General features: G+C 35.0%; 1 protein-coding gene across 1 annotated transcript in view; it reads right to left on the reverse strand.

The window, feature by feature from the left end:
- Man2a1 (mannosidase alpha class 2A member 1) overlaps positions 1–12,525 on the reverse strand; it is a 169,705-nt gene that overhangs the window by 73,095 nt on the left and 84,085 nt on the right. The window contains exons 11-12 of the mRNA XM_074076978.1: positions 10,076–10,190; positions 8,761–8,831 (exon numbers count right to left, since the gene is read on the reverse strand). Coding sequence (XP_073933079.1) covers positions 8,761–8,831; positions 10,076–10,190 — 186 coding nt within the window. The remainder of the gene's footprint in view (positions 1–8,760; positions 8,832–10,075; positions 10,191–12,525) is intronic.

Genomic DNA, 12,525 nt, shown 5'->3' on the forward strand with positions numbered 1-12,525 from the left:
ATGAGCTCAGTACTGGTTAGATATATTAGACACTTTCTCAGATGTATTCTTACTTGGTATAAAAATATGTGGATGACATGATAACAAATTCAAAAAAAAAATCACCAGAATCCTTGAAATTCACTTTACCAGTAGTTAATTATTGCCAGAAGAACTATTTACAGTGAAAATATTGAAAAAACAAAATATAGAATCAAGCAAATACACTGTCAAAAACAATGATAAAAAGTTCTGTGTGTAAAAACTGATCTGATGAGGTCAACTCACTCTAAAAAAAACTCCCCAAAATATGATCTTGATGGTGTTAATTTTATAAAAATGCAGTGAAGCTTAGATGAAATCTAAAATTTTTAAGGATTCATGGCATGAAGCTCTAAAATCTCAAATGAGGAGTTACACATATTCAAAGCTCTACTGAATTGTTATTTATTTTATATGTAGTACCATTAAGTTCATTAGGAATCACTCTGGGACCATGCCTCCAAATATTAGATGAAAGAACTACTGGGGGAAGATATACCATATCTTTCCATACTTAGTGCATCTATGCATGCCTCCTGTTTGAAGCTTAATATTCTCTTCAGTCAATAATTAAGTTCATTCCAACAAACCTTACTATGTTGAATACAGGCATGGCTGTGAAAATAAAGGAAAGAACTAGTTCCTACCCCTGAGGAGTTTACAATCTACTGAAACTGACTTCATATATACTGGCAGAAAGAAACTAGGTAGCCAGATAAGCGAGCTATTTTGGACTTGATTTAGATGAAAATTTGGGGCCAGTATTATAATGGATGAGGCTTTGGGCATCTTGGAAAAGAGCCAGTGTTTTTTGTGTGTGATGGCTATATGAATTGCAATGGCCAGTTCAACTGTGATAGTCTCCAAAGATGACAGGTGTCATTCCTCTGCTTTGTAAATATGTCCCTCACATCAAGAAATGAAAGTAATTCCCCTCTCTTTGAATCTTCACCTAGTGACTTTCTTGTCCAATAGAAATAACGGTAATGATGAATGACCTCTAGGATTTCTGAGGCTAGGTCCTAGGAGGCCTTGCAGTTTCCACCCAGAAAACTTCCAAGTGTCTTAGTCGTGGGAATCTCATTCTCAAGGTCCTCTCGCATGAAAATAGCCATCACGGTTAGAGAAGCCCAAGTCATACAGAGAAGCCATGTGCAAACATTGGCAACTGACAGCCCCAACTACATGAGTACAGCTTCCAAAAACATGAATGTGGACTTCAGCCTTGTCAAGGTTTAGCAAACTTCAATTTCAATGTCCAACTGACTGCAATGGTATGAGACACCCCCCCAAAAAACTTGCACAGCAGCTCTATAGAACCATGAGAGATACAATAAACTGTTTTTAAGTTTGGGGTGGTATTTAAGGGAACACACTACTAAAACATATCTCTCAATATAAGGTTTTTCCTCTAGGAAGTAACAAGTCCCTGGAGAATGCAGAGATAAGAAATAACTTTCTCAGAGTTCTACTGGTGGGAAGATTATTCAGATACTTGCATGTAATGGATTAAGGGCATAGAGAAATTGAAGACAAAAGGGCAAGAAGTCATTGCAGTAGTTCAAGTAAAGCATAAAGGATGGCTCACAACTAGAGGGGAACAGGGAAAGAGGATGGATTTCAAAGATGAGTAGAGGGAAAATCCAAAAGACTCACTGGTTGGTCCAATAAAGGAATAATAAAAAGTAAGATTAAAATGAATTCTAGGATTTCAGACCTGAGAGAACTGAAAGAGAAATAAGGCTATTAATCAAGGTTGGGGTCCAAAAAGAAGGCATGTGGAAAAAACTAGAGGAACTTAAATGAGAAGTGCTGGGAGGTCATTGAGGGAGGACCATTTCACAAGAAAATGACAATGGCAGAATGGCGTGGCTTTTCTGAATGTAACTACTTTTTAATATCTGGTAACATTCTGAAGACACGCAGGCCCAGAAAACACTGATTGCCACCTGAATAGATCTATAACACAAAATGAAATTGAAGCAGCAATCAAGAGTCTCCCCAAAAAGAAAAGTCCAGGACCTGATGGATTCTCTGCTGAATTCTATCAGACCTTTAAAGAAGAACTGATACCAACCCTCCTTAAACTGTTCCATGAAATAGAAAGGGAAGGAAAACTGCCTAACACATTTTATGAAGCCAGTATTACACTTATCCCAAAACCAGGCAGATACCTTCAAAAAGGAAAACTATAGGCCAATCTCCTTAATGAACATTGATGCAAAAATCCTCAACAAAATAATGACAAACCGAATTAAACAACACATCAAAAAGATTATTCACCACGACCAACTAGGCTTCATCCCAGGAATGCAGGGGTGGTTCAATATATGAAAATCAATAAACATAATAAACCACATTAACAGAAGCAAAGACAAAAACCACTTGATCATCTCAATAGATGCAGAAAAAGCCTTTGATAAGATCCAACACCATTTCATGATAAAAGCTCTAAGAAAACTAGGAATAGAAGGAAAGTAACTCAACATTATAAAAGCTATATATGACAAACCTACAGCCAGCATTATACTTAATGGAGAAAAACTGAAATCATTCCCTCTAAAATCAGGAACCAGACAAGGATGCCCACTATCTCCACTCCTATTCAACTTAGTACTGGAATTCCTAGCCAGAGCAATTAGGCAAGAAGAAGGAATAAAAGGAATACAAATAGGTAAAGAAACAGTCAAAATATCCCTATTTGCAGACGACATGATCCTATACCTTAAAGACCCAAAAAACACTACTCAGAAACTTCTAGACATCATCAATAGCTATAGCAAGGTAGCAGGATATAAAATCAACATAGAAAAATCATTAGCATTTCTATACACTAATAATGAGCAAACTGAAAAAGAATGTATGAAAACAATTCCATTTACAATAGCCTCAAAGAAAATCAAATACCTAGGTGTAAACCTAACAAAAGATGTGAAAGACCTCTACAAGGAAAACTATACACTTCTGAAGAAAGAGATTGAGGAAGACTATAGAAAGTGGAGAGATCTCCCATGCTCATGGATTGGTAGAATCAATATAGTAAAAATGTCAATACTCCCAAAAGAATTCTACATGTTTAATGCAATTCCCATCAAAATTCCAATGACATTCATTAAAGAGATCGAAAAGTCTACTGTGAAATTTATATGGAAACACAGGAAGCCACGAATAGCCAAGGCAATACTCAGTCAAAAGAACAATGCAGAAGGTATCACAATACCTGACTTCAAACTATATTACAAAGCAATAACAATAAAAACAGCATGGTACTGGCACAAAAACAGACATGAAGGCCAGTGGAACAGAATAGAGGACCCAGATATGAAGCCACAAAACTATAACCAACTTGTCTTTGACAAAGGAGCTAAAAATATACGATGGAGAAATAGCAGCCTCTTCAACAAAAACTGCTGGGAAAACTGGTTAGCAGTCTGCAAAAAACTGAAACTAGATCCATGTATATCACCCTATACCAAGATTAACTCAAAATGGATCAAGGATCTTAATATCAGACCACGAACTCTAAAGTTGATACAGGAAAGAGGAAATACTCTGGAAATAGTAGGTATAGGTAGGAACTTTCTCAATGAAACCCCAGCAGCACAGCAACTAAGAGATAACATAGATAAATGGGACCTCATAAAGCTAAAAAGCTTCTGTTCATCAAAAGAAATGGTCTCTAAACTGAAGAGAACACCCACAGAGTGGGAGAAAATATTTGCCAACTATACATCAGACAAAGGACTGATAACCAGAATATATAGGGAACTTAAAAAACTAAATTCTCCCAAAACTAATGAACCAATAAAGAAATGGGCAAGTGAACTAAACAGAACTTTCTCAGAAGAAATTCAAATGGCCAAAAAACACATGAAAAAATGCTCACCATCTCTAGCAATAAAGGAAATGCAAATTAAAACCACACTAAGATTCCACCTCACCACTGTTAGAATAGCCATTATCAGCAACACCACCAACAACAGGTGTTGGCGAGGATGCGGGGAAAAAGGAACCCTCTTACACTGTTGGTGGGAACGTAAACTAGTATAACCACTCTGGAAAAAAATTTGGAGGCTACTTAAAAAGCTAGACATTGATCTACCATTTGATCCAGCAATACCACTCTTGGGGATATACCCAAAAGAATGTGACACAGGTTACTCCAGAGGCACCTGCACACCCATGTTTATTGCGGCACTATTCACAATAGCCAAGTTATGGAAACAGCCAAGATGCCCCACCACTGATGAGTGGATTAAGAAAATGTGGTATCTATACACAATGGAATTTTATGCAGCCATGAAGAAGAACGAAATATTATCATTCTCTGGTAAGTGGATGGAATTGGAGAACATCATTCTGAATGAGGTTAGCCTGGCCCAAAAGACCAAAAATCATATGTTCTCCTTCATATGTGGACATTAGATCAAGGGCAAACACAACAAGGGGATTGGACTTTGAGCACATGATAAAAATGGGAGCACACAAGGGAGGGGTGAGGATAGGTAAGACACATAAAAAATTAGCTAACATTTGTTGCCCTTAACGCAGAGAAACTAAAGCAGATACCTTAAAAGCAACTGAGGCCAATAGGAAAAGGGGACCAGGAACTAGAGAAAAGGTGAGATCAAAAAGAATTAACCTAGAAGGTAACACACACGCACAGGAAATTAATGTGAGTCAACTCCCTGTATAGCTATCCTTATCTCAACCAGCAAAAACACTTGTTCCTTCCTATTATTGCTTATACTCTCTCTTCAACAAAATTAGAAATAAGGGCAAAATAGTTTCTGCTGGGTATTGAGGGGGTGGGGGGAGAGCGAGGCGGTGGAGTGGGTGGTAAGGGAGGGGGTGGGGGCAGGGGGGAGAAATGACCCAAGCATTGTATGCACATATGAATAATAAAACAATAAAAAAAAAACCACTGATTGCCTTGTGTCTCCACAATGTCAACAATTTATTTTCAAGTTAATCTCTTCTCTTTTTTGGGACATGAGAGACAGAGGGGTGGATTACTTATCAATGAATACTTTACTAGAAATAGAAAGTATTTATAGAAAATTCATAATGGTAGTTTGAATAAACTATTGTCAAACTAGAAAAGTTTGCTATGAATGAGTCCCACAATGCTCATGTACAGGAAACTTTCTCCCCAGTGCAACAGTGTTGAGAACTGAGAACTTTAAGAGGTCATTAGGTAATGAGAACCATACCTCATGAGTACATTAATGCTGTCATCACAGAAATGGGTTAGCGATCTTGGGAGTAGGCTCCTGATAAAAGGATGTTTGCCACACCCCTCCCGAAAAGGCTCTCTTGCCATTCCACCTTCCACTATCAAATGACACAGTAAGCAAGGCCTCACTAGATAGATACAGCCCCGACATCTTGAACTCTCCAGCCTCCAAACTATGAGTTGAATAAATTTCTGTTTGTTACAAATAACCCAGTGTGGTATTCTACAGCAGCTTAAATGAACTAAGACAAACTTTCTACTTAAAAAAAAAAAATCTTTAATTTCAGATTTATAGAGGTTATTTGGATATAATTTTAACCATATATTTCAGGCATTTCAAATTATCCACCTTACAGAAGAAGTCTGTTTACCACATGACTTCCTGGTCTGTTCTATGGTAGCTTCTTCTTGTCCTTCCTATATAGATGGAATATTGAAAGAATACTAAATTCTAAATTCTCTTTACCTGCCTTAGATTTTTACCTTGTACCATCAGTGTCTTCAAAGACCCGACTCTTGCAAGTCATTCTAATAAGTTTCTTTAGAAAATTATTAATGTAGAGAAACAGAAAAATCTCTTTTGCATTTAAGGATTCCTAAGGCTAGACAATTTATGGCTTCTTCAAGGCGCCCTCACTTTAATTCTTAACTGTACCTGCTTTCTCTACAGAAACTACAAATCCATGCCCTATAATCCATGCTCACATAACCTTGTGAGCTACATCAGGTACATCAACATGTACTAATGTGACTTTCACCAGAGTATATACTACTTTCTAAATAGTCACAGACTAAATTATGTTGAATTATAGCAATAACTAACATTGCCAACAGAATGATCAAATTCATTTGCATATATTACTTAAGTTTATGGGTTTAGATCAGTTTTTCTCAACCTTTTTTATATTATCATTTCCATACAGCTCTTTTTAGACATTTATTTCTGAATAACCCCGCCCCCCAATATTAATGCCACACATGGTATTTACTTCTACATTTTATTATCTGTGCTTCCTATATTAACAAGAATAAGAAATTCTCCAAATCCCCCAAGAACCAGTTTTCACTCTCCTGGGGAGAGTTATCTTCCCCATTGTGAATGCATGGTTTATTCAGATTAAAAATTTGTTACTTAAATAGGAATTACAATTAAATCAAAACTAACCTCTAGAACCATCACAAGACTTATGAGGAATATGAGACTCACTCACAACCACAGCGCTAAAACTTTCAAAAGGCTGAGAAGAGCAATTTAACTTGTAGGCCTGTTCAATAAAACTATCACATTCTTCCTTTTTCAAAGGCCACTCTCATTCCTTTATTCTTCAGTGATTTTACTGACAGGTCAGGAACTAAGGTAATTTGTGACTAACAAGTACAAAAATAAATTTTAAAACCACAAATAAATTATTCTATTCATGAAGCTTTCAAGTATGAAATAGATAAAAGGCATAAAAACAAAATCTGACAGTCAGAAGTATTCCTAATTTACCTACCTATGGAAATGGCCACATTGACATTTGATTAAAAAGTACTATAAAGAAATAATGGCAAGATGAACACTATTTAAGTGCAAACTGTTTAAGAAGAAGCATCAAAAAGGAATCACCCCACTATATAAATTCCATTTATGTTTATCTGTAACTAAAACCACCCCTCAATATTAAAGTTCAAAAATATTTCTCCTTTACTGCTAGACTTATTTTCCCTGACTCCCTTCCTCTAGCATAAGTAAGGCTAAACTGTCAATTACTGTTGGCTAAGGTTGGACCAGTGAAGAAAGGAAAGAAATCAAAGGGAATATCTCCTTCTCTGACCTGTTATGGCCTGGCCTGCTTCATGCCTCCTACACTCCAGAGGAAAAGTAAAGAGGCTGGGAGGGAACATAACATCACTTATAGTAACCATCTATCATTCTTCAGAAAAGTCAAAGACGTTCCCTCACCAAAATACAAAAGAAAAATGTTCAACAGGCGATTTATGACTAAGTGCAAATAAGCTACTGACACCAGTTTATGAGGAATAAAATATTTAAGGAACAGACATGTGAACCCAAATGTATTGAAAAATTACTTATTTTAAAACAAAGAAAACTTTATTATTTTATGATTGATATTATTTTTTCACTGATATTTCTATCAGTATCATTTCATCCTAACAATATCCTCACAATCTGAAACCTTTCAGATGTCAGTAATGTAAATAATAGCAATAATAACTTTATTATTCCTAAAAACCACTTATCTTCTTGTTCTAAGATATAAGCTTTATATGTCGTAAGTTTGTACTTACTGAATAAGTTTCGACAACCAAGGCTTAGTCTACACTTTATCCAAAATCTCAACTCTACTAGCCAATATAAATTTCCTCTAATACTTTTATTCCTTTTATTTACTTTTTTGAGACAAGGCCTTGCTATGCAGCCAAGGCTGGCCTTGAACTCACAATCTTGCTTCAGCCACCGGAATGCTGAGATTACAGGCATGGACCACCAAATCCAGCTATTCTATTCATTTTTTAGTAGTTTTTATAAAAACTATGAATTATTCTTCAATTTATTCTTTTACCTTTCAATTTGTCAGCAGTTAACACTAAATTTCTCAATTATAATGATAGGAAATAATATTACAAAAATGCACAATGTGCTGGGTCCCCTGAATAATGACTGGTTGATACCAGGTCATTTTTTTTTTTTTTTCATTCAACCTGAGCGCCAGTGGCTCACGCCTTAATCCTAGCTATTTGGGAGGCTGAACTTGAGAGGATCACAGTTTGAGGACAGCCAAGGCAAAAACTTTGCAAGACCCAATCTCCAAAATTGGAGGTGTGGTTCAAGCAGTGGCATGCCTGCTTTGCAAGACACAAAACCCTGAGTTCAAACACTAGCCACTCCCCCCGCAAAAAAATAGATACAAAGAATTGCCAGTAAAAACATAAAGCACTTCTTTATAAATTGGAGATAGCCTCCCAAGAAATGTCCTAGTTTCTGAATAATAAACAGCTTTTCCACTTACTTTATCATACACCAATATTGATAAAACAAGGCAGTCTGATGAGCAAAAGGACAGTTTTCTAGTGAACAATTTAAAGGAGGACCACTGATCTACTAACAATAGAGTTTAATAAGATCAGCGATTAATAAAAAGCAGACAACTAGATGAAAGGTTTACCAAGAAATGTAACAATCTAAAACCAGTATTACAAAGATAAGGGATTTTTTTAATCATAAGCTACACATTTACTCTCCCCTATCACATATTTATGGAAAATGTTAACAGTTATAATTATAGAATTAGCAATTAATGTACCAAGCACTGTGTTAGCTATTAGCATTGAGTATGACAGTCATGGGAGAAAATCTATTTCTTCAAAATTTTTTAATTCAGTAACTGGTTAAATGAAATACTACTTCAAAATATATGCTGACTAAAGACAAGAACTATGAAAACCAAACATGTTAAGCCAGAAAAGTAGTAAAAATTTATAAGAAATTGCAAACTTACCTTGGCTCATTTGTGGTCAGCTGTATTATACGTTTTTGTGGCAGAGAATCTTGTGAGTTTTGTTTTGAATCCTATAAAAATGAACAATATTTTATTTCACTTTTAATAAGTATGAAAATTAGCTATGCAATACTATGCAAAAATCTTGCAAAGGGCACAATGTGAAAAAAGAAACCTCTTTCCAAATGTAATAGAATACATCAAATTTCAAAGCAAGCAATCTGTGTGTGTTTGCATGTGAGTGCGTGTGTGTGTGTGTGTGTGTGTGTGTATGTGTGTATGTGTGCGTGTTCAGACTTAAGCACAACATACATTACCAGGGCTAGAGTCTACAATGAGTTGTGTTCCAGTTTGGAACCAAATGAATCAGTTACATGGATAATTTACTACTTTGCTTCTGTATCCTATGTTTCATATCCTTAAAAAAAAAAATCTGTATCCATTTCTTGTTTTTTTCCTACTTTGAAATGAAAATTTATAATCATGTCTTGATAACAAGCATCAGTCTAAAAATATTGAAGCTGAATCTGATTCCAGATACATAAATTCAAATTACATATAAAATTCAAATTCTGACATTCATAAAAGACTCTAATGATAACTAAGTTACCCTGTAAAAACATCTGAGTTGTTGAGAAGAAGCATAAAGAGCACTGTAATCAACCATTTCTCAACTGTCCTTCTCTGCTGTTTTAGCAGTTGTTACCATCCATTTTACAAACAAATGAATGAGGGCCTATTTTAAAAACCTAAATAGCTTCTCAAGGCCTGTTCAATCAGGTGCAGTGTTGAGGAAAATAGAATCTCCTCATTATTTACACTATTGTTGAACACATTTCAGCATAGCCCACAGCCTCCCACAGACATACGGAAACCAGAAACCTAAAGACCACTCGAATTCAGGTTTGGTATGAACTGGCTTAAGACTTACAAAAATTTTAAGTATCAAGAGGTATCCAATTAAAGCCAAGCAGAATAAGTAACTACTATGCCAAGTTGCCCTATAATATCACCTCAATAGAGTTGTTCTAAAAGCCTATTTATTTTACCTACTTTGAAATAAGTTCTCTTTATTGTTTTTCATACTAAGATTTAGTCAGAACAAAATACATCTGAGAAATCAAATGCATACACGCTTATAGAAAAGAGGGATGAACAGGCAACTGACATAAAGTGATACAAATTCTTCCCAATAAAACACAAAGTAATAATTATAATTCAATATATCTTTTCATTAAGTTTCTCATCCTCTTTTCCAGTCCAAGAACAAAAGAATCTCACATTTTTATGATGAATACGGAAGAGCTCAACTAACCATCTCTAGGAAGGTATCAGAAGAGAAAGACTCGAACATGTTTTTGTCCTTCAAGATAAGCAGAGATGCAGAATCTCCAATTATCTTCTCCAAAACAATTAATGAATGATAAAGTCTGTAGATCAAAAATTTCATTAATCTAAGAATTCAAAAATCCACATATAATATTTTCAATTTCCTTAATAACACTCAAACCAACAGTACCTACATCTTACATTCATAAAATAAAATTATAATGAATCTATAATGAACTGGATTTTTTCCTCCAGAAGTAAATAATTAGGAAAAATGGCTAATCAGAAAGTTTTCACTGATATGGATTCTTTTTAAATAGAAAACTTTGAATACAGTGAAACATACCAACTTATTTAAAATGCTTATGCTTTCTATAAATATCATATCAAACAATAAGAGTATCCAGAATGATTACTTCAATAGCTATAAGGGATTGTATCACAAACCAATTATTTGTTCCTTTATTTTAGAAGAAAATCAAAAAGGGTTAAAACAAGTACAAAAGAAACATTAACTCTCAGTTCAGAAGAAAATTTGAGGAAAACTGGTATAACCAAATTTTAAATGTTTTAAGTACTTCATCAATATGGGATTTCTCAGAACCTTTAACATCCTAATGTGTAATTATCCTATTAATATGGAATATACTTGAGGGAAAATCACTTAGGAATCATAGCTTTCTAGTTTGTTGTCAATGCTATTGTTTAAACAAATAGTATGGTATCTGTCACTCGGTAGTTTTCATCTATATGTTAGGACCTTTTGTTCAGTTTCTTCCTACCTATATTAATTACAACTTAGGAAAAATTGGCAGAATTCTAAATCCTTTCTGTAACTGACCTCATTACAATTTCTTCTTCCCTTCCTCATAAACCCCATTATCTACTTTTAAAATGACCATCCATTATGAACAGTCCCAGTCTAATTCATTTTCTCATGTCACAATTAGAATTAACTTCCAGATATGCCACAATATATTCTTGCTCTCCAGTTCATGATATAAACATTCAGTCTACTGTGGAGTATAACACTCACAGTTACCCCATCTATGATGGTACTGAGGAGCTGTCATACCTGACCCAGGAACTTCCTTTATAGGACATAAAATAAGCACAAAAGGATTTATTCTATTTGGAATTGCAATTACCAGCAGCCATAAATGCAATCCCTAATCACAGCAACATATCTGCCAACAACTGAATGAACAGCAGTCAACAGTCCAAATACAAGAGAATACTCAATGCTATCTGCCTCTTTGTTTGTAATTCTCTAAGTTGTGTTTGGAAATTTCCTACTTAAAATGTCTGTGCTAATGACTTGATCACTGTTTGTAACTTTTCAGTTGAAGTGTGAAGTACTCACAAAGCAAATTTATAAATGTCAAGCACAATTTGAAAATTGCTGTCTTTTTTTTTCTCTAACATGCAATTCTGTACAGGGCTGTTTTTGTAAACTAAAAGCAATACAAAATATATTGAGAAACTAATGACAGGCCTCAAGGAAAGGTCATGATACAAAAAATATTCTGTAGCAAAAGCTAACTGATCTATACCCAAATCTATTTAATATGGCAGCCAGAAAAAGCAAGGAGGCAGTGTAAGAGAATGGCTGCTCTATTCCCTCTAAGGAGCTCTAGTGGTAGTCTCACTTCTAACCTCTCAAAAAACCAATAAGGAAGAACCAGTGAAAAGGAAAAATGAAGGTTCTGGCCTTACTTTTAAAAATGCTTTCTTTGGGAGAAATACCAAACATCACTATCAACTAATGAGTTTTCCACTTTTAGCCCAGCTTCAGTAGACAGAATACATTGAGAAAAATGTATTTTCCACAAGAAAATTGAGAAGATATCCAAGATACTACTTTGAATATACTTCTGAAGTACCGAAGTCAACAATAAAAACCTTAGGAATATTTTCCCTTATTTCTATAAAACTAGTCAAAATAGTACAAATAAAAACTTAACACTTACTACAATTAACAGCATTATGTGTGGGTCTATGTTTTAGTGATTTTTTTTTCCCCATTGGACTGGAGTTTAAACTCAGGGTTTCACACTTTCAAAGCTGTTCCTCTACCATTTGAGCCACACCTGCAGTCCATTTTGCTGTGGTTATTTTGGAGACAGGGTCTCATGAACTATTTGCCTAGGCTGGCGTTGAACCTCAATCTTCCTCACCTCAGGTTCCCAAGTAGCTAGGATTACAGGCATGAGCCACCAGCACTTGGCTTTTAGTGTTCATTTTTACATGTTATGTATGCTTTTTATATATAGGAGTAGTTATAATAAGACAATTCATTTTTTAAATTTATAAGAAAACTACAGTACAATTTTAATGATTTCAAAATATTATCAAAGAATACCATTGGTTTTTTTTGTTGTTGTTGTTGTTGTTTTCAGTGCTGGGGATTGAACCCAGGACCTTGTGCAAACTAAG

The sequence above is a fragment of the Castor canadensis genome, chromosome 6, assembly GCF_047511655.1.
Source record: "Castor canadensis chromosome 6, mCasCan1.hap1v2, whole genome shotgun sequence".
NCBI lineage: Eukaryota > Metazoa > Chordata > Mammalia > Rodentia > Castoridae > Castor > Castor canadensis.